A 22,859-nucleotide genomic window follows, 5' to 3' on the forward strand; every position below is an offset into this window, starting at 1 on the left:
CTGGAGCCTTGGTTTCCTCACCTGTAAACAGAGTATAATAATACCTGGTCTTCAGGGTTGCGGTACCTCAGCTGGCACACAGTCAGTGCCCCCAGAGAGTGGCTACATTATGCTCACTGTGTCACTGTCACAGTCTCACGGACTGCAGGCGCCCGGCAGGACCCCTGCTGGCCTTCCTGTAAGGAACCACTTGTCATCAGCCCCTTGTTAATCATTGAAAGCGCCAAGATGCTGCCAAATCACTTGAAAAGATGTGTTAGAAATCCACACTTGGTAAAGGAGAACAAAATTCTCAGCTCCCAGAGCTTAAAGACAGTAAGGCTGACTCTTCTTTTTTTTCTTTTTAAACAAATGTTTTATTTTGTATGAGTTTTCAATTTACAGAAAAGCTATGAAGCTAGCACAGAGTCCCCATACACCTCACACCAGTTTCCCCTGTTGTTAACATCTTACATCAGCATGCTACATTTGTCACAACTAATGGATCAGTGTTGTTACTTTATTAACTAAAGTCCATACTTGATTCAGTTTTTACCTAATGTCCTTTTTCTGTTCCAGGATAGCATCCAGGGTGTCACATGACACTTAGTTATCGTCATGGTCCCTTGGGGTCTTCAAGACTGGCAGTTTCTTAGATTTGCCTTGATTTTGATGCCCTTGATAGCTTTGAGTACTGCTGACCGTCCTTTTACACATGAGGAAGCACAGGCCTGGGAGACGGCAGGGCTGCTTAAGAGAATTCTAGAACCCTCTTCTCCATAATCTTCTCGCTCTGGTGGTGTGTGCAGCAGACCCTTCCCTCACCGTTAGCATGGAGATGAAATTCTGTCAGGTACCAAAACAGCCCAGGGTCTGCCATGACGTGTGACGTTGGGGAGTCACTGGGTCTTGCCTGACACCCTGGACTCCCGGGCCTCCCAGGCCCCCTGATGCTCTTCTCTGTGCCACCCTTCCTTGCCTAGATACCTATTCCTGTCAGCCCCTTGCCCAGGCCAGGGCCTGCCAGGCACACGGCCAGGCTCTCATATCACAGACGGCTGGGGGATGGGGCTCAGAGAGGAAATAGCAGAGTGGTGGGCTGCCTTCAGCCTGGGTCCCTGGGCAAACAGGCAGCACCAAACAGTCTCGTTCCTGCCCCAGCCCTGTGTGCCCAGGGGAGGCTGGGGGTGGGGTGAAGGCCTTCTCATCTCTCACAGGGAGTCCCGCCCTGGCTCCTCGCTGGGGCAGGGCTTGCTGTGGTCCAGCTGTTCGGTTTTTGTCTGGCTTCCCTTTTTCTGTGGGGAGGCTGCAGGTTTTGCATTTGTAAAAACGACCCTCGTCCCCACCTGCACCCCTCCCTCTGGGTGTGCAAGCACACATGCACACGCATGCCTACCTGTGGTGTTCGGCCATCCAGTGTGACGAGCACACCCACTGAGCCAGGCTCGCCCTGACTCCTGACGTGTCCCCTCGGCAGGCCCCAGTTCTGGCCAGAGTGCTTGCAGGAGTCATACGGTTTCTGCGTGGTCTGTGGGTGTCGGGGGGCTTTCTCAGGGATTAGTGAGCCAGACTTCCAAGAATCTGTAGGGTGGGCGTGCTTTCTCTTTTCCCGGTGAGAACCGGTATGGTGGCTGGAGATGTTAGGCTTAACCATTCTGAGCCTCGGTTTTCTTTCCCAGGAAATGGGAATAAACCAACGCTCCGATTACAGGTATGCAGTGAAGAGTGAAAAACAGTGAGTAGCACAGTGTCTGGCATGGACGAGAGGCTTTTACCATTCCCGGCTCTGTGGGCCACATCATCATGCCGGGTGGCACTGTGGCCTTGGCTCCCCAAGATGCTCCAGGACAACCCTCCACTGCTGCCAGGGCGGAGGGCAGTGTGAGGACAGCAGCGTGATGACACGACAGCCTGGCAGGAGCCTGAAGAGCTGTGTGTTCAACAGTCACCCAGACCTCAGATTAGATCTTCTCTCTGTGCACCATGAAACTGCTCCAGAAAAACAAAAGGGCAAACAGTTATCTTTCAATTTAAGCCATGTTTTAGGAGCATTCTGGAAGACGGGTATTAAAATAATCAGTATCAAATACTTTTATCAAGTAATGAGTGGTTTGTATCAGCAATAATTCCCTTCCCCAAATTACTCTGTGTGGTGAATTCTGATTTCATGTGTTGGGTTCTTTAAGAGCAGGGATTTAACTAAGAACATTGTGCTTTGGGTTCAAATTACGTATTTGGGAGAAAGATACATACGTCATTTCTCATGATATACAACAAACGAGGAACTTCGGAAGAATATACAGAAAGTCTGAAGTTCACCAGAGGCCATGTGGCAGATCTCCCCAGAGGAGTTTCCAGATGTTTCCAGAAAAAGAAGAGAGGAAGAGTGAGGCCTCTGCATCATGTCTGGGATCTGACTAAGGCCAGTTCTGGAACTTGCGGCCTGTGAGGGAGGAAATTAGGTCTGAGGGCTGGGGACCAGTGGACTGTTCCCTCCGTCAGCGGGCCCCTAGCGGCAGGCACGTCTCTCTGGAGTGGGGAACCAGTGTGTCAGAGGGTGTAGAGGAGAGTGAAAAAGTATGGGGTGTCAGAGCAGCACGAGAAGGGGCCCAGGCACTGGGGAGTTGGTTTTGCACCATGCTCTCACTGGGTGGAAGCGGATTGAAAACCACCCCAGACAGCTGTGCTTTCCCTTGCTGCCTCTGAGGCTTGTCAGGAGGGCGTTCACCTGACTCCCCCTGAATGCCCTTGAAGGCAGGTTCGAGGACACACCCGCCCCAGGGCAGGATCCATGTGGGGTCGGCCAAGCCGACCGCCACGGGAAGGCATCCAGCCCTGGGCGTGGTCCTCGAAACCTGCCGTCCAGGGTGGCCACGTGGGGAGCAGTGTGAACGCCCCTCCTGGAGCCTCAGCAGGGCAGGAGAAAGCCTACAGTGCTGTGTTTTTCTCTGTGGTTCCACCCAGTGAGAGAATTATACTAAAAACCACTAATAGCTATCACGTCTGGGGCACCTACGGTGGGTCAGACACCACATACATTATTTCACTCAACACTCAGTGAAACCCTGTGAGGCAGGCATTAGTTCCCCATTCTCCAGGAGACGTGCCTGCGACTCAGGGGCCCACTTCTTGGGGTCTCATCCAGCTTGTGGGTGTAGGGCCGAGTGGTGGCCTCAGGCCAGGTCAGTGTGACTCAGGAGCAGGGCTCAGAAGCCCCGTGGGGATCTCATCATGTTACAATATTGCAATCGGCCAGCTCTCTGGGGTCCAGCAAGGACAGTAAGGCCTGGTCAGCAGGCAGACACCAGGCTTCATGGCACAGCTGTTAAAACAGAACCTAAACTAGACATTGGCTTGCTGCTATTGATTTTCTCAAATCCCCTCCATCTTAAGTGAAACTAGGAAAGCCACATAAACTAGCTGTTAAGATCCTGGGTGCCAAGGTGGACCCCACCTGGCCTTCTGTTTGTATCTGCTACTCACCACCCCGAGTCAATGATTTAACAGCTTTGGGCCTCAAGTTCCTCATTTGTAGATTCCCCAGGGGCAGCTGCGAGATGGGGTGAGAGGATGTTTACCCAGTGCCTGGCCTGAGCTCAGTGACCAGTCACGTGCCGAGGACTGGAGGGAGCAGGTTGTCACTGCAGACGTTCCTTTCCATGTCTGCCCTGGGATGTCCTCCCTTGTCAAAAGGCAATGGCATTGAGGTTACTCCCCTGCCAGGCTTTGTCAAGGATCAGCGCCGAAAAACAACAAAAAGAACGTGGGGCCCTTCCTTCCGGAGTGAATCCACATTCAAGTCTGTTGCCTATTGGAGGCATCTGGGAGCTCAAGAGGCACCTTGATGGCAGAACAGACTTAACCCGTGCTGGCGCCCAAGCCTTATGGTTCTGTCCCCTCAAAGTCAAAACCAAAGTTCCTCCCCTGACTTCTTCTGAACCCTGCTCGGTAAGCAAATGTGGGCCAACGTAGCGTTTCCCAGGCCTCTGTGGTTGCATTGGGTCATCGTGGTCACCGCCTTCACAGAGGCTGCTGCAGCCAGCCGGGAATCTCATCCACGGCTGCTATGGGGAAGGCGTCTGCTGTGAAGAACCCTGCATTCCTATGGGGTGACGCGTCATGAGCATGTAACGTGAAATCAACTGCAGGCTCATGTCAGGGGTGTGGTGACAATGAGGGTGGGAAGGCCTCCAGGTCAGGCTGCTCTTTCTCTGGGGGCACAGGACCAAGGTGCAAACAGGCAGGAAGGCAGTGCCCACAGCTGCCATGGAAGCTGCCTGGGGCTGTCCACACACACACAAACACACACACACACAGTCTACCCTCCCTCACTGTCTGGTCCCACTACGACCCCTGCAGGTTGGCTTCTGCCCCCTTGACTTGAAAATGCTCTTAGGTGGGTCACCTAGACTCTCCAAATGACCAAATCTGGTGTTTTCATTTCTGGCCTGACCTTGTTTGCTCTTCCTGCAACATCTGGCAGTGTGGATCTCTCCCACAGTCTTAAAACCATCTCCTCCCTCAGAATCTGGGTTACAAGTCGTTTCCGTATTGCCTCCTACCTCTTTGGTCGCTTTCCTTGGTCCTCTTTGCTGGCTTTTCTTCCTGCTCCTGCCCACTAAACCTCCAGATTCCCTTCCTATCTCCCGTCCCTCTCTGCCATTCTTGGGGCATATTCATTCCCACCCCTGGCTTCTGTCACCGCCTACTCCCAGCTCTCTATCTCCAGCCCAGACTGGTCTGCTGCGACCTTGAATCCAACTGCCCATTGGCCAGTTCCCCCATAGGCCCTTGGGCTCAACATGAGCATGGTGTGCCCCACTGCAAACTGTTCCTCCTCCAGAATTTCCTCCTGCAGTGAAGGACACTGCCATCTGCCTGGTCACTCAAGCCAGGAGTTGGTCTACTTCCCCAACATACCTGCATCTCCTCTAATCTACCTCCCAGATAGTTCTGGGCTCCCCCCCCTCTTCATTCCCATGGCCACTGTGTTCATTCAGTAGGTATCATTTCCCCCGGGTGGCTACGATAACCTCCACACCCATCTGCCAACATTCTCTGTGGCGTTACCACAGTGATCTTTCTAGAGCACAACCTAGTAATCTTCATCTGCTCCAATCTTCCACTGGGACTCCATCATCTCCAGAAGACTGCCTCAGCCCTTGGGTCCTCCTGCTCACCTGTCTAACCACCGTTCTCTCAAGGTAACCACGTCCACTCTTTGGTCCACCAACCTACAGGACCCCCACATGCCTTCACGCTTTTACCCACAGTTCCCTTTCTCCTAATTCCAATTTATCCTTTAGATGTGGTTCACGTGTCACCTCCCCCAGAGACATTTTCCCTGACCTGCACTCCCTGCCTTCCTTATCAGAGCTGGTTCCTCCCTCTGGGTTCCCTCCGCATTTAGGCAGAGCTCTTCCAGAGTGGGTCTCACACTGCATAGAGGTAGCTGATCTGCTGGCTCACCTTTCCAGGGGGACCTCTTTAAGGTCAAGGGCTGCGTTTTCATCTTTCTAACCCCAGCACCTGTCGCTGTGTCTGTTACTGGTAAAAGGAAAGAACGAAGAGAAGGGGTATTGAGAAAGCTAATGCAGACATAGCTACTTAATAAAAACTGTCACCTGCGGTCAAACCAAGAGCTGAACAGAGCAGCGTTCTGGCTTTAATGGCAGTGCTGGTAAATTTTCAGGAAGAGGGGATAGAATCATAACATGTAAAGCTGGAAGGGTCAATTAACACTCTTGTTTTGTAGAGCCCAGAGAGGCGGACTGGATTCCCGAGGGCACACAGCTCATCAAAACAGAACCAGAAGAACCTGGGTCTCCAGGCCTCACACCCACTGCTCCTACACCTTCACTGTGCTGCCCCCTTAAGGGAAAATTAGGAGAGTTCTCTAAAGTTTCTAAAGTCCCTTAGGAATACGTTACAGCCTCAGCATCAATGATTAGTTTTAACATTCTTCTTAAGCAATTTATATCACCAGTATTCTTAGAGACAACAAATATCTTGAATTTATACATATCATGAAAAGCCATGTAAAATTTGTGAATGGCTCTTTGTCTGAAAGTTTATCCTTGTACAGAACAGAAGTCAGCCTTGCCCTAACTTGTAACTTTGGGTGCAAGTTTGACACTATCCCTCTTGAAAATGTGGTGAAGCACAGAACAAAGCACTATTTGGTTTCAAAGAACCATATTCTTCCATCAGGTGCCTGCCGTTAATCCAAAGCCGTATCTTAGTTTGCATCTTGTCCTTCTGTTTGTATCAGTGATGTGTCGCTATTAGGGCTAGGCTCCATAACACCTCATCCTTTCTTCTAGAACATGGTTATTTATCGAGCACGTCCTGTGTCATGCATTTTTCTTTAACATCTTTTAGCTTCTATTATGAACAAACGTCTCCTTTTTTTTTTTCTTTCTAGAAATCTTTATCAGGCACTTTAAAGAATTTCCATAGTCCCTAATTTCAGATTGCTCTAAGTAATTGTGGAGATAAGACACACACATGTCTTGTCTGAAATTTGAAATGTTCAATATGCAATTCTCGGCGTTCCTGTAAGGACAGGCGTCGGAGGGTGGACCACGTGGGTTTGCTGGCTCCTTGTTTGTTATGGAGTGATGTACAGCCCCCTTGTGGCTCTTTAATGTAACATAAAAAGGGAAGCTGAGGGCAATGAGGTATGGCTTCTTCCGTTTGTTCGTTCAATGGACAAATGTTCATCGAGTGCCTACTAAGTTCCAGGCACGTTTTAGGTGCTGGAAATACTGCCTGTGAATGAAACAATCAACAACAAAATTATATGCATTAGTTACTTAAGATGAAGAAGATGAAGAAGACGGCCAGTCTAACAAATCTGGGGCCAAGATCAGGAGGTTGATTTTGAACAGGGTAAGTTGGAGATGCCTGTTAGTCTCCCAAATATCTTCTTTTAAAAATTAGTTGGTGTCTCTGGGAATACCTGTAAAACACTTGGGAGGAGAAAACACACACATGATGCCAATAATCTCTTCATCTGAGATTTCACCAAATTTAAATGAAAACTGACCACATGAGAACATTCAAGAAGAAAATTGTGAAGACAGTGAATTAGACCCTGGGTATGGGAGAGTGGTTATAGAGAAATGCAAGCCTTGGCCCCACCCTCACGGAACTGCTCCTCTCTTACTTCTCTGTTTAAACGTAATCTTCAGTTTCTGTCTCAGTCCTTTGTTTCCTGCATTCTTACCACGGCTTGTAACGGCTGAGTTTCCCTGTGTTCTTGTGTGCAGCTACCTGCTCCACCTCCAGGGCTGCACGTCAGTCCTGCTCACTGGGGTATCGTCAGCACCTGGCAGAGCTTCAATTTACATTCATTGAAGGATAAATTTTCAATTTCATAGGTCACATAAGATAGAAACACATGAGAAGCTAGTCATATAGACTAGTATATGGCACATTCTAAATGAGTAAAGAACACAGTTAATTGCTCTTTTAGGAGATCGCAGCAGGCTGAAGGCAGTCAGGGAAAATTTAAGGGAAGAAACTGGGCATGAGTTGAGCCTTACGGAATGGGCATACTATGAAGCAAGGAGAGAGGAAGTGGCAGGGTATGGGTTGTTTCCTATAAAGTTCCTGATTGGCCTCCACATGCTCCTAGCCACCAATGTCTCTTTACGCTCTGGTGTCCAGTGGTCTCCGCTGGGCTGTCCTGCCCCTCACTCCTACCCAATGATATGGGCTAACTTTGGCTGGTCATTAGGGTTTGTCATGCTATCCTATGTCACGCTTTTCTTTATCATTGTCATCGTGGCCCTGTTGTCTCTTTTTTAATGAACACCCAGCATATCAATGCCTATCATTATACCTGCCACGTAGTAAGTGCTCAATAAGTATTTGTTGAATGAACAGATGTGCCTAGGAGCCACTCTCCACGCTCCTGGGATGGCCCTCTCTCCAATATGTAGTCTCTGCCATCGGACTGGGGGCATTTGAAAGATGAGCACTTGAGGGCTCACTCTGAATCCTTGCATGATTATTAACAAGCTTCTTTCTCATATTTTCATTTAACGAAGATTTATTGCATGCCTCCTTTATTACAGGACTTATGCTGGCTACAAGGAGCTTGGAGTTGAGCTACTGTGAGAGCCATATAAATAAAGCACGATAAATAACAAGTTAAGGGTTGATTTTTGAACAAAGGGGTCTGTGAACACTGTAGATGGAGGAACGGCTTGTTCTAGTGTGCTAGAAAAGTCTTCCTAGAGTACAGGAGAGACCGTTGGCATTGAATCTTGAAAGACAAGTAGTATCCTCTGGACAGACATGATCAGGGGTGGGGGAGTGAATAACAGGGCGTGGTGAACAGCATTCCAGACAAATGGAATAACAGGTGCAAAGAGGATGGTGGTGATGTTGGTGGTGGATCTGAGAAAGCGGGCCAGATTTGGGGCATTGGGGCAAAGTATAAGAGCAGAAGAGTGTGGGGCCGGCCCCATGGCTGAGTAGTCAAGTTCATGTGCTCCACTTTGGCAGCCCAGGGTTCTCCGGTTTGGATCCTGGGCACAGACATACACACCGCTCATCAAGCCAGGCTGTGGGGCAGCCCACATAGAAGAACTAGAATGACCTACAACTAGGATATACAACTATGACTGGGGCTTTGGGGAGAAAAATAAATAAAGAGCAGAGAGTGGCCAGAGAGAAGGTGGAGGACTGGATTTGGGGCAGGCCAGCCAAAGCGCTCCATGGATGTCAATCTTTAAGAGATACTAAAACAAAAAATATAATGCCAATTAACTCAGCCACTTGTAGCTCCTTACATAACTTTTGAAACCTAAATTGGTTCCATTCCCTTGAGGTAAGACAGTGCCCTTGAATGTTACTTTAAAAATTCTCCTGGCTGGCAATTTCAATTATGTTATATTCAGTACATGTAATAAATTCCTTATTTTTAACATAAAGAGGTTTGTAATTCTTATTAATAGAAAATCAAGTTCCTTTCTGTCCCATGCTGAACAGATATTTAAAGAAAACTGACCTACTTATCTATTGCCAAATTATTAGCCTTCAGATAATGCACATAATCCTCCATCCAGCCCTGGATGGAGAATTCCAGGGCTCCTCTCCCAGGTAAAAACGGGCCTGTTCCACCGGCTAGGTGAGCTCAAAATGTTGGTTTTTGTGAGTGCCTAGAAGAGGCTATGTTCAATGAAGTCTTCTAAATTATGTGTTCAGCACCCCCAAATAATCTATTTGGTAGTCTTTTCTAATAAAAATTTCCTTGTAGGAGACTTAAAGATAAACTTGACTGTCTCTGCCTTAGAGCCATAATATTCTCTCTGGTATTCCAAAACATCAGGGCCTTCCACCTTCTCCCCTGAGGTTTTGTACACACCCTCTGCATTTGAACAGCCCTCGAAATTTGGTGTTCAAAAATACAGTCCCTATATAAAAATCTCAAATCACTATGTTGCACACTTGAAACTAATATAAGATTGTATGTCAACTACACCTCAGTAAAAAGTATATACATATTCTCTCTAGGATGACGGCACCCTAAAGTCATATGTAAACTAAATCATTACTATGAGTATCCACTGTTTTTGCATTGATTCTTCTCTCCTGGATGTTGGACCTAAAGCAAATAATTTAACCTTTCTGTGCTTCCATTTCCTCATGGGAAATTATAACATTACTTCCCGCTTTATAGCTTTCTGTTGAGGAATAAACGAAACGATACATGTAAAGCGCTTGACACAGTTCCGCACCACAGCCAGCACTCATACGCTCATCCTTCAGAGGGACTGTACTTTTCCCCTCTGTACTTGGCTCTCGCCAAGTCTTCAGCGTGACCCCGCCCCGGCTCAGGGTACAGGAACCGGAGAGGGGAGAGTGGGCAGTGTGAGGGGTCAGAGTGCAAAGGTCAGAAGGCAGTTGGTTCAGGCAGTGTGCAAAGAAGTCTGAAGAAAGACCTGTGGACTTTGCTTACCTTGGCGACCTCAGCCAGTGGGATAGCACCGCGGAGACCTGCCTGCAGCCGCTTTCTAGCTCCCTCCCTTCCTTTGGTTTAGCTCCGCCCCTTTCTCTCTAGAGGCGGAAGGCAGGTGCCGACACCGACGCCGCCGCGGTTGCCTAGCGATACGCTTTTCCCAGGATGCCTATGGTGTTGTGTTTTCCTTAGCCAATCAGAGAGACGAAGCGACCTGACCGCGGGCCAATAGGCTGCGAGGCCAGGGCCCGCGACGGTTAAACGGGGCTGGACACTGGGGCGGCCGGGCAGCGGGGCTTGGAGGGGTCTCAGAGTCCGAGGCTGCAGCTCTGGGGCTGCGGCGCGACCTGCAAGAGTCGTGCGGCGGGCCCGGCCATGCCGACGCGGGCAGAGGACTATGAGGTGCTGCACACCATCGGCACGGGCTCCTACGGCCGCTGCCAGAAGATCCGGAGGAAGAGCGACGGCAAGGTGAGCGCGGGCTCCTGCCCTGTCCCCGCCCCTGCTGCGCCCGCCGCCCCCGGCGGGGAGCGAGAGGCCTGGGGGTGTGGATCTCGAAAGCAGGGTGCCCAGAAGAGTCAGCCATCTTCCCCAGGCCTGCGTCTGTCCTGGGTCGCTCAAGGGATGGGAGACTGCGTCTTGTGATGCACTACATTTCTTCTGTCTTTTTTCCTTTCTCGTCCGTCTGTGACCTGCGAAGGACCTTCCATTGATGACAGCTGACTCCCGAGCTATTTTTAGAGAAGGGCAGCCCTCTCAGACATGAGAAAGGGGCAGGACCACCAGAACTGGAGCTCTATGTCTTGCAGTTAGAACTCATTTAAACTATCCATTATTCTGATTATTGATTCATATTTCCCAGTGTGTATGTAGACCTTGTACAGAAAGAAACAGCGGAGAGGAAACTGCCTCGCTACTGATGCAGGGATCTTTCCTAAGGTCTCTCACCCTGGAAAAGCTTGACAGGTTGGGATGGTCAGGGACTTTGCCTATCCTCCAGCTTTGACCAAAGTACCTTTTGCCAACCTCTCACAAAGCAACTGAGGGAGGGTAGGGCGTTGGGGAGGCCTGAGGTCTCTCATCGCCCTCTCTCCCATGGCACCATTTACAGCTTAAAAATTAGAGGAAGATAATGGAAATAAACTCAGGGGTCCTTAAGATCATTAAACTAAATTAGGTGATAATGACTGTAGGATCTATTTAATAGACAAGTTTTGTAAATTTTAAATTTTGGAACATTCATTCATACCTTGGAAATTCTTATTTCAGATATTAGTTTGGAAAGAACTTGACTATGGCTCCATGACAGAAGCTGAGAAACAAATGCTTGTTTCTGAAGTGAATTTGCTCCGTGAACTGAAACATCCAAACATTGTCCGTTACTATGATCGAATTATTGACCGAACCAACACAACACTGTACATTGTAATGGAATATTGCGAAGGAGGGGACCTGGCTAGTGTAATTACAAAGGGAACCAAGGAAAGGTAAATTTATCTTTTCAGTGTAAGCTGAAAATGGGCCTAGTTTCGTTTCTGTTAAGCATCCTGTTTTAGGATCAGGGACAAAGTACTTAGAAATGTGAAAGAGTGTTCTTGTATTTGTTTGATGGGGCCACAGTACTTTAGAAAATCCTTGGTGAATCAACACCTGTATTTCACATCAAAATAATTTATTTCCCTATTTGTGCACTTTGTTTCTTTTTTTTTTTTTTTGAGGAAGATTAGCCCTGAGCTGAGATCTACCAGTAATTCTCCTCTTTTTGCTAAGAAAGGCTGCCCTGTGCTAACATCCGTGCCCATCTTCCTCTACTTTATATGTGGGATGCCTGCCACAGCATGGCTTGCCAAGCAGTGCCCTGTCCGCGCCCAGGATTCGAACCAGCGAACCCTGAGCCACCGAAGCAGAACGTGTGAACTTAACCGCTGGGCCACTGGGCTGGCCCCCCTATTTGTGTACTTTGAAAACTAGATAATTCGCATCATCCCATCTTTGTAATGGTTTTATTCAGATGTTATATGCTTTATAATTGCTTTGATTTCAGACAATACTTAGATGAAGAGTTTGTTCTTCGAGTGATGACTCAGCTGACTCTGGCCCTAAAGGAATGTCACAGACGAAGTGACGGTGGTCATACTGTACTGCATCGGGACCTGAAACCAGCCAATGTTTTTCTGGATAGCAAGCAAAACGTTAAGCTTGGAGACTTTGGGCTAGCTAGAATATTAAACCATGATACAAGTTTTGCAAAGACATTTGTTGGCACCCCTTATTACATGTCTCCTGTAAGTATCTCAGAATTTACATTCTTTTTTTTTTTTTCCAAGATTTTATTTTTTCCTTTTTCTCCCCAAAGCCCCCCCGGTACATAGTTGTGTATTCTTCGTTGTGGGTTCTTCTAGTTGTGGCATGTGGGACGCTGCCTCAGTGTGGTCTGATGAGCAGTGCCATGTCCGCGCCCAGGATTCGAACTAACGAAACACTGGGCCGCCTGCAGCGGAGCGTGCGAACTTAACCACTCGGCCACGGGGCCAGCCCCAGAATTTACATTCTTTTTTAACATCTTAATGCAAGCATTCAAGTGCATAGAAATTGAGCTTTTTGTTAGTTTGTTTACTAATATCCAACAGCCAACAATTAATGATACTGTTTCCTTTGAAATTTATATTTTCCAAATGGACCGCCAGACCATTAAACTCCTCTATATCAGCAATTCAGGTAAGGTTTTATTGAGTGACTACCAGGTGCTAAGCTGTGGGATTACAAAGATGAGCTAGGTTTTGTCTCTGCTCTCAAGAGCAGCGTTTCTCAAAGTGCCATAGGTCCTGGACACCAGCTTGGACTCATTTGGAGTGTTTGTTTAAAATGCAGAGTCCTGGGCCCCAAATCCAGTGAATTTGGATCTCTGGACAGGTCCTTGCACTCTGCCTCTGCCCCTCCCCTCACCTTTTTATTTTGGCCTCTATATTTTAACAGACTCTAGATGATTTTTGTGTGTGGAGATCCTGGGTTCAGGAGGCTCACTCACTTCAGATAACGTGTTTTTACAGTGTTAACTTTTTCTACTTGTTCTTTTTTTGTTGCCTTTTCCTTCAGTGGAACGGCAGAGACCATCCACTTCACTTACCTGTTTCTTCCATTGCTAGATATTTTGTTTCCAAAATTTCTACCATTCTAAGGAGGACTGCCAGGCATATCTTTGTAAGAATTATCTTTTCTTCCTTTTTGGTTATTTCCTTGGGGGATAGGTCTCAAAATGAAATTGCTGGGTGAAAGGCTATGAACTGTTTATGACTCTCTAGATATTGTCTGATGGCTTTTAAAAAGCCTGAATCAATAAGGGATAGCACCAGTGTGCTGTAGATGAAATCTGAGCAGATGAAGATGGAGAGGTATTTATTAACTTTTTTAGGAGTTCACAAATATTTCTAGGATTTTCTAAATCTTTTTTAGTTATGTTAACTGAACTGACTACAGTATAAAGCTTGTTAATTAATGATTTTATTTTTGACTAAGATTAGGCATGGCCAGAACAGTGTCATTTTCTCACCGGATCAAATTCCAAATAGAAAGCCTTTAACATAAAGGAAAATTATCTAGAAGCGGTTCTTGGAAAATTTGAAACCCGCACAATTCTTTTGTTCCATTTCCCACCTGCCCTTGCAATTAGATCAGTTCAGCCTTCCCTAAGGCATTGATTGTCAGGAAGTGGTTTTAGGCTCACCTGTTGTACTTTAAGACACTAAGAAGACTCCTCTGTGTTTTGGTACTTGCCCCTGTGCCCTCTTGAAAACAGGAGCTATGTAGACTGGTTTTACTATAAGTGTAGGAGGAGGGCAAACATTAAAACAGGAAATGAGAATGTTTCTTACTGTGGTGGTTTACACAGTGGACTAAGGAAAAAATGTATAATTGAATAATTCAGTTACCTTTTTATGTCTATATCCATTTAAATGTGGGCTAGATACATGTTTTGGTTATTCTGGAATTTTCTCTGGTTCTTTTAAAATGAAGTTTCTAGATTATGAATGCCTTGAGGGTAGAGGGTAGAGGTCTCTCATATTCACCTTTGAATTACCAGTGCCTCGCCTATAGTAACACTTAATATAATGTTTGTGAATGACGAATAAGTGAATGAATTATATATGACAAAGCATATTAGGATAAGATCATTGTCTTTTTTCCAATATGAATTTGAAGATAAAGTATAGAATACCATTTTTTGTTATTATGATGCAAGATCTGATGTAAGCTGAAGCAACCTCTTGTATTTGAAATTTTTGTTAGCAGTATAAAATATTTATTTTAAAATTTCTTCCTTTTTTTTCCTTGATTGAATATAACCAAAGTTTTTAAGGTTCCATTTTTATCTCAGGGGTAATTTTATAAGTTTTCAAACAAAATAGAGTTTTAAATCCTTCTACTTTCTTACCTTTTTTCCCTCTTAAGGAACAAATGAATCGCATGTCATACAATGAGAAATCGGATATCTGGTCACTAGGTTGTTTGCTGTATGAATTGTGTGCACTAATGTAAGTATTAAGACAGATTTCTAGTCTGAGGTTTGCACTCAGCTCTGTCACCTTTCACTGGGTTCAGCTTTTTGAACATCCATGCATATTCAAGTCTGAAAGAATTATAAACTAAGCTAAAATTAAGGTAGATGGACAGGTTGAAACAATTATTTACAAATTAATATTTTAAGCCATGAGGCTGGATCTTGACTTGTTCCAGCTCCGAAGGCGGTTCCCTGCTTCCCTGTCACACTCATGCTTGGCTCGAGGGGAGAGCACGCAGGCCAGGCGGGTGACGTACAGCCACTGTAAGGGGATGGAAGAGATGCGACAAAGATCTCGGGGAGAGGTCTGGGGACTTGGAGATCAGAAAGCGCTCCAATTCTTTCCCCTCTTTTCATTTTTACCCTTCTAAACTATTCTGTAGAGCAGTGGTTCTCAACCAGGGAGCGGGGAGCAGTTTTGCCCCCATGGGACATTTGACAATATCTGGAGACATTTTCAGTTGTCACAACTGGGGACTGCTTCTGACATCTTGTGGATAGAGGCCAGCGACGCTGCAAAACGCGCTCCGCTGCCCAGGACCGCCCCCACAACAAAGAAGCGTAGGACCCCAACGTCAGCAGTGCCAAGACTGGGAAACTTCGCTATAGAAGAAAAGCTCGGCAGTAGAAACATAAATACAAACTGGAACTTCAGCTGTGCCTTGATTTGGTTCCTATTATATATTTTCATTTCTACATTTCAAAAAATTTCCCCCCCAGGCCTCCATTTACAGCTTTCAACCAGAAAGAGCTAGCTGGAAAGATCAGAGAAGGCAAATTCAGGCGAATTCCATATCGTTACTCTGATGAATTGAATGACATTATTACAAGGATGTTAAATTTAAAGGTAAAGATTATAGATTATCTTGTCTATTTCTATCTCTCAATTAAATTTCTGAGTATATGTTCTCGTAGAGCCATGAGACTGAAGAAACATTAAACATAGTTCCTTAGCTAAATCTACTCTGTTACCACAAGTGAAAACATATGTAAATTTGGCAAATTGCGTCTCCTTGCTGCCCTACCTTCTGTGCTTGCTTCACGTCTCCTCCCACTCTGCCCTGCTAACAGATGGTTGGTAGCAAAGAAAGACAGCAAAAAGGATCCAAATCCCCAGTTCCCCTTGTTCTCACCTACCTCAGAGTGGCAGGTGGTACGGGAAGGGGCCAGAAATAAGACTCTATCACTCTACCTCTAGCTTCAATTGGGAGATTAAAGACCATTCGAGATGGGGAGGGGGAATGGTGGCTAACAAGAGCAGAGGGGAAATAACTCGAACGAAGAGATTATGTGGGAAAAATCCAGCCGTGGGATGGGGAGGTAGATGTCCTAGGAGTCAGGCTGATGTAAGAGCAGAAGTGAAATGCTGTGGGATTACAAAGAAAGAAACAGGTGAAGTATGGGATTGAGGTCAGTGAGAGAGCATCCTGCTTCGAGTAGTTTAGAGACGCAAGGGCAGTACTTGTGCTAAAGCAGACCCTAGCAATGCCACCAGCACCAGCCCAGGGCTCGAGCCCTCCAGGTTAAAGGGGGCAAAGGTAAGTTAAAATCTGTATTACCTGTGGACCCAGAACCTCATGAGTTAAAGTCACCAGCGACCTTATTTTTCAGGTGTTTAAGACTCATCCTTAAGGGAGTCTTTTCTTTTGGCTTGGAAATACATGCCGTTTTTATGTAACTGCTCTTTTCGGATGAATATTCTGTTATGAAATCTGACTGTAACACTGAATATTTTTTCCCAGGATTACCATCGACCTTCTGTTGAAGAAATTCTTGAGAATCCTTTGATAGCAGACTTGGTTGCAGAAGAGGAGAAAAGAAATCCTGAGAGAAGAGGGCGACGACTGGGAGAACCCGACAAGTTGCAGGAGTCCAGCCCTGTGCGGAGTGAGCTGAAACTGAAGGAAATACAGTTGCAGGAGCGGGAGCGAGCCCTCAAGGCGAGAGAAGAACGCCTGGAGCGTGAGTCTGAACGGGGGCGAAGCCAAGAGAGCTACGGGAAGCTTATTGTGATGTGTGTGAAAATCGAGCATTTTATATGTGTGTGTTCTATTAGAACATTCTCATAAATACTTGAGAAACCGAAATATGTATTGTAGAATACGGAAACTGAGCTTGCTGGCGCCTTCGTGTTCAGCCTGCTTCTCTGAGACGGTTACTGTCTCTATATTGTTGGGCGCTCGCTGTGATGGCCTTAACGCAGTAGCCATCATACTCTACTGTAGAGTTACTTTTTCTTTCTCTTCCTCAATATATATACCCTAAAGTTTTTCCATTGTGAAGGAACATCTTAGAATTTGCTGCCTTCCATAGTGAAAACCATGACCTCTACCTTCTGATATGGCTGCTCCAACACAGTCCAGGTCTCAAATCCTCCAGGACATAGGACTAGATATTTTTGAGCCAATTCAGTAGAGAATGTAGGTACAAGATAGTCTAGGTTTACAAACAATACTCCGATGGGTATTAAGTGATTGGGTGCTAATTAGTTTTTCATGTTGAAAATCCTTCTGCTCCACTAAAGTGGGAGCTGTTACCAGGGTTTTAGGATTATGTGAGGTAGTGGCAGAGTGAGGCTGTTCATAACATGGGGCTGTGACTGTCCCGTACCGCCCTCATGGCTCACTGATTTCGCTTCTGCGGCTTTATGCCCAATTTAAAGCTTATAAGTTTTTTTCTATTTAAGTGTGCTTACAAGCATCCAATGCATTCGTTAATGTTTTCCTTCCTAATGATGATTGCATAGCGCTATGAGATCTGCTTTCTGTGGAGGTACGACCTGTGCTCACCCAGGAACGTTTTTTTGACTCTTCTGTCAAAAAAAAAAGTTTTTATTAAAACTTTCCCCAGTGTTGTATAATTTCATATAGAAACTGAAATCTAGGGGCCGGCCCCATGGCTGAGTGGTTAAGCTTGCGCGCTCCGCTTCAGCGGCCCGGGGTTTCACCGCTTCAAATCCTGGGCGCTGACATGGCATCGCTCATCAGCACGTTCAGGTGGTCTCTCACATGCCACAACTAGAAGGACCCACAACTGAAATATACAACTATGTACCGGGGGATTTGGAGAGAAAAAGCGAAAAATAAAAATAAAAAAAAACCCCTGAAATCTGAACTTTCTGAATTCTGGGCCATGAATAAATAATAGCCTTTGTTACTGATCTAAAGGAGCACCTCCTAACTGAGTTGTGGTTTATTCCCCTCTATTTGGGTGCTGTCATTCACCCATAAGAAGGAAGGTCTGTACTGTGAGGCCGGGTAACTCTTGGAAAATGAACTGTTACCCCTTTTCAGTGGAGATCAGAGATGGCTTTAGTTTTTTGTTTTCCCCAGTGAGTTACTCGTACACAACATGCCCAGGGTTGAAACTAACTTTGTACTTGTGCTTAAACCAGTCCTAGTAAGAAAACCTGAGACAGCATACAACATAATAAAACGCTGAATTAAAAACTAGCACAATCACGATGGCTGGGCTGTATGGTGAGAATCCTTTCACAGAGCATTATTAATCGCTGCTCAGGCATGCTAGTCTTAGTGACAAGGACAAGCGATAAGATTATCCAATGTAAATTGTTTTATACCCAGAGCCGCTTGTTAATTTCTTTCTTTCTTGTTCATTCCCTTTTTACAGAGAAGGAACGTGAGCTTTGTGTTCGTGAGAGACTGGCTGAGGACAAACTGGCTAGAGCAGACAGTCTGTTGAAGAATTACAGCCTGCTGAAGGAGCACAAGTTCCTGTCGCTGGCGAGCAGACCAGGTGTGAGAGTCAGCTCAGTAAACAGAAGCTGCTGCCGCTGATGAGGAAACCGGCACCGAGGTTGCCCCCACGGTGGCTTTGCCCCCACCGTGGCTTTCGCAGCCTTTTCATTTGCAAAGTCTCGAATTTTAAGATGCAGTTAATTGCATATATGCATTTCAGGAGAAGTAAGAATTCTGTGATAGCAGTGATTTGCTTGCTGGGTTCATAGACCTGAGGCAGTGAGTCATAATGATTTCGTCTTCCATTTTACTTCCCCTATCAAACTATGTGTTTAGTATTTGATATTTATCTTTAAAAATTAGGACATTTAAAAAAATGCTGTGCCTTTCAGATTTTTCTCTGGGTACGTTATCAAAACTCTATGTTGCTCTCCCTTTTCAAGTAAAAATCCTAGCATTTTACTGTTGCCACATGACCAAATAATACATGCCACATCCTTCATAGAAAGTCAGGCTTAAAGAGCATGATAAGCCAACTGTAGAACAGGCCACCACTCTGGGATCTTTGCTAAGACCTGTTCAAATTGTAACATGTGTCTGTCAAAATTTGGCCGTTTACTATCTCCATACGCTCTGTTATGTGGAGCTGTCTGTGTTTCCCTCGTTATTCAGAGTCTAGCATGTAGACAGGCAGCCTTCCCAGGGCCCTGCCTTTCCGTGGGCGTCATCCCATCGCTCTGCTCTGGTGAGACATGGTCAGCGTGGACCCGTGAGCCATCCTCTGACAGGCTTTCTCCGTTTCACAGAAACCCCAAGTCTAATTTAACCTACTCTTAAGATGATAGAAAATGCAAAGTGTTAAACATCTTTTCTCTTGATTTCTTTGTGACACAAATTATTTTTAAAAGTCTTTTATTGATTTGAAAAATTGAGTGTCTGAATTTTCCAGTGAAACTTAGAGTTCTTATGGCTCCCTCATACCATGTAGGACAGCATCTGTGAAGGCTGTCATTTCCATCTTGAATACACTGAGAGAATTTGGTCATTTCAGTGAGCATGACAGCATTTTGAAAATAGAACAGGCAAAGAAAACTAAGTTAATTTGCTGATTACAATAACTTCATAGTGTTAAATGATGGAAATAGATGAACCTAGTGATGAAAGTAAATGGAACAAAGATTATATAAAACTTTGGCTTTCTCTCTGTTAGAATATCTTGTTTCTTTTTTCTCAATATTGCTATCTGCCATTTCAGTATTTTTGTGATACTTATTTCGGCTTTTCTTAGATTCCACACTGCCATCCATAATGACAAAATAGACTTAAATCATGATTACTGTGATAGAGTAAGGAGAAATTTTTATCTGAGCGAGTTTCATGCATGAAACCCATTGCCGACAATTCCTGAAGGCCCTATTGGGGATGGCTCTCCCAGTTAAAGAATTTATTTACATCTCACCCTGAGAGTCTTTGAGCAAAAGATGAAAAGAGCTGGAGGAGGATGGTGGGTTTCATAGGTAGGTATAGGAATCTACCTGTATGCGGATCATGGCAAACACTTAAAATGAGCTGTAGGCATGAGTATCCTCTGGAGCTAGGTGATGTTTTAAAGTGCTGAATGTGTCAGAGCCTTAAAATAAGCAACAAAGCAACGGGGACTGGGTGTCCTTGTGAACTCGGGACAGTTGGAAATATCCCGTCCCTGTCCTTGGGCTGTAAAACTCAGACAGCAGGAAAACGTCATAAATAGATCAAGATCGTCACAGTAAGCAGCAGCATCTTCTTTAAAGATGTTCTTAGTCTGTTTAATGAAACACTAATTCTTCTCTTTGATGAAATATTGATTCTTTTTGTAAACACTTTTCTTTCTTATAAAATTATCCCATTCGTAAGATCTACCACAATTTACATAGTTGGTTTACAAACGTATACCAGCTTGTACTGTGTACTTGTGGTAGTGAAAGGGGGATCTATCTGAAACAATAGGTTAGGGTCTGGTAATCAGGTGTGCTTTGCCCAGAAACAATGTGTGAAATAGGAAGTCCCAGCCGCTGGAAGGCAGCATTTCTCTGCGCAGCCTACCTCTCCCTCAGTGCGTGGTTTCTTTGCCCTGGAGCACAATTCCTCCAGACCACCCCTGGCTTCCTGCTTCCTCGCTTTCATCAGCTCTCTGCTCAGGTCACCTTATTATGAGGCTTTCCTCACTGCTAACACCACCCAGCACTTCTGTCCCCCTTTCTCTGTGTTATTTTTCCCCAAGGCACATATCACCCTGAGATATTCCTCATATGCACTAGTTTATTTGTTTATGGTCTATCTCCTCTTTCTAGAATAGGGCCTTTGTTTGGTCCACAATGGCCCACACCATGAGCCCAGTAAATATTTGAACATATTTCTTTTAAATGAACACAAAGGAGAAATAAAAGGGTTCTGGAACTCAAACCTGCAAGTCCCCAACCTCTAGATAGCTCTGTCAGTAGCTAATAGAGTTACTACTTTAAATTTTTTCATGTAAAAAACACAATTCACGTTTTTCACTATACTCTTCTTGATTTATGTTTTCCACACTGAATTTGTTTAGGTTCTTTTTGAAACAAGTTTCTGGTCAATTAAGCTGCTTTGAAATGTGTTCTTGAATATTTAACCAAAACTGTAGGTGCTCTCCCTAAGAAGGAGCTTCTGCTTCCAGACTTTTCTGGAAGTAATGTGTTCTAGATAGAACACACTTTGTTTTCAAGAATAGAGATAAATACCATTGATTTCCATGAGTTTTATATTGTGACCCATAATCCCCAGTGCATTTAACCTTAAGAACAAAGTTGATTGCTAAGAGAAAAAAACATAAGTTCTTTGATTTTTGGCACCTTTTAGAATTATTTTTCTAGTGCTATGGATTAAAAGGCTGATTGATTTCTGCCAGCCTCGTGCCCCCTCCTCCTACCCGGAGAAAATAAGACCGGTATCCAGATGTCGAAGGTGAACTGAAAGAATAGTTTTGATACGTCAAAGGATGGAGGAGTTGAACTCCCGTTCAAGTAACTCAAAACTCTTTTTCTCTTCTCTTTCTAAAGAACTTTTTGATCTTCCATCCTCGGTGATTAAGAAGAAAGTTCATTTCAGTGGGGAAAGTAAAGAGAACATGGTGAGGAACGAGAATTCTGAGAGTCAGCTCGCCTCCAAATCCAAGTGCAGAGACCTGAAAAAGAGACTGCAAGCCGCCCAGCTGCGCGCGCAGGCGCTGTCGGACCTGGAGAGGCATTACCAGCTCAAGAGCCGGCAGGTGCTGGGCATGCGCTAGCCGAGCCGGGCGAGGGGCGCCCGCCCCTTACAGACGGGTGTTCAGCTGCTGCAGCTCCGTGTGCTTGGTTCCGTGAGCCGAGCCTCTTTGTACAGTGAGCGTGATATTTTGGAATAGCTTTTGCTGTTCTTCAGCAACAGTTGTGAAAATGTCCACGTCTTTAATTTTTCTTTCTTTTTTAAAGAACACTTTATAGAAAGAATGACCCTTTTTTGGATGGTTGGGCTTTGAATCCTGTGTGTGATTACTACTGGACATGAAATGTTACCTTCTAAATGTCGGGGGAAATGATGTTAGGAAAAGAATATTTACCCAGTTCTAAATGACTGAGTGGTATGCTTATAATTGTCTAGGTTTAAAATTTAAGTCTGAGGTTTTAAATGTTCTTGAGCTTAGAAAATACCCCATTGCTCTGTAGTGCAAATCTGTCACCTTTTGTGAAAATTTATCACTGATGTCTATATTCTTTTTTTCCTTTTTATTCTATTTAACAGTATGTGAGCTGGCTGTCATCTACCTGCCTCTTTCTCACTAAATAAAAAGAATTCTTAAGTTTTCCTATCTTTACGTCTCTTGCATTTGTCGTTCTCTTAGTTGGAGGGAGTCTGTTTATGATTCAAAGGCATTGGAGGGTAGGGACAAGAACATGGATCTGATGCTCACAGGGCTGTGATGGCAGTGCACCACTCTTCTCATTAGTCCATCTAAGGCAGTGGTCTTTAATTGGGGGCAGTTTTGCCCCCCCACCCCCCGGGGGACATTTAGCAATGTCTAGAGACTGTTTTTTTTGTGAGGAAGATTAGCCCTGAGCTAACATCTGCCACTAATCCTCCTCTTTTTGCTGAGGAAGACTGGCCCTGAGCTAACATCGGTGCCCATCTTCCTCTATTTTATATGTGGGATGCCTGCCACAGCCTGGCTGGAGGAGTGGGACATAGGTCTGCCTCCAGCATCCAAACTGGTGAACCTGGGGCCACTGAAGCGGAGGGCAAACTTAATCTCTGTGCCGCTGGGCTGGCCCCTGGGGACATTGTTAATTGTAATGACTGGGGGGAGGGTGTTACTGGCATCTAGTAGGTAGAGGTTGGGCATGCTTCTAAACATCCTACAGTGCACAGGACAGCCCCCAGAACAAAATGTCAATAGTGCCACTCTTTAGGAACCTGATCTAAGCGAAAACTTGTTGGAATATACCCCACCATTGAAGGAAACATTTTGGTTTTGATGGATTTTTTTTAATGTGTCTGACTTTTAATACGAATTAGCAGTCCATGCTGTGCCCATCACATTTTTCATGTGATGTTTTCCCGGCAATGCTAATCCTTTTAGTTTAGTGAAATAAGACTAAGGTATGAG

At 45.3% G+C, this 22,859-nt stretch overlaps 1 protein-coding gene and 1 long non-coding RNA gene across 5 annotated transcripts; one reads left to right on the forward strand and one right to left on the reverse strand.

Moving 5' to 3' along the window:
- Nucleotides 1-331: 331 nt before the first annotated feature.
- Nucleotides 332-10,111, reverse strand: LOC139078938 (uncharacterized). Of its 4 annotated transcripts, none has more exons than XR_011532132.1 (6): nt 9,950-10,111; nt 6,795-6,950; nt 5,449-5,526; nt 2,233-2,422; nt 1,376-1,968; nt 332-1,274 (listed from the first exon to the last, which is right to left on the reverse strand). It is a non-coding gene; the product is annotated as an uncharacterized lncRNA (long non-coding RNA). The 4 variants fall into 4 exon arrangements; XR_011532135.1 differs by lacking the exon at nt 6,795-6,950 and adding an exon at nt 3,463-3,661 and having other exon boundaries at nt 9,950-10,108; XR_011532134.1 differs by lacking the exon at nt 6,795-6,950 and having other exon boundaries at nt 9,950-10,094.
- Nucleotides 9,877-22,064, forward strand: NEK2 (NIMA related kinase 2). Its single transcript, XM_008521702.2, has 8 exons — nt 9,877-10,420; nt 11,219-11,436; nt 11,994-12,234; nt 14,399-14,481; nt 15,228-15,354; nt 16,250-16,469; nt 18,138-18,263; nt 21,277-22,064. The coding sequence occupies exons 1-8, from the start codon at nt 10,325-10,327 to the stop codon at nt 21,501-21,503; spliced, it is 1,338 nt and encodes a 445-aa protein (XP_008519924.2). The 5' UTR covers nt 9,877-10,324; the 3' UTR covers nt 21,504-22,064.
- Nucleotides 22,065-22,859: the final 795 nt, after the last annotated feature.

Source organism: Equus przewalskii, chromosome 23 (genome assembly GCF_037783145.1).
Source record: "Equus przewalskii isolate Varuska chromosome 23, EquPr2, whole genome shotgun sequence".
NCBI lineage: Eukaryota > Metazoa > Chordata > Mammalia > Perissodactyla > Equidae > Equus > Equus przewalskii.

Excerpts from the sequence above, each read along its gene's own strand:
- NEK2 (XM_008521702.2), top strand. The coding sequence starts at position 10,325 with ATGCCGACGCGGGCAGAGGACTATGAGGTGCTGCACACCATCGGCACG. Across the intron at positions 10,421-11,218 it reads GGAGGAAGAGCGACGGCAAG|ATATTAGTTTGGAAAGAACT; the intron begins GTGAGCGCGGGC and ends TTCTTATTTCAG. Across the intron at positions 16,470-18,137 it reads GAGAGAAGAACGCCTGGAGC|AGAAGGAACGTGAGCTTTGT; the intron begins GTGAGTCTGAAC and ends CCCTTTTTACAG.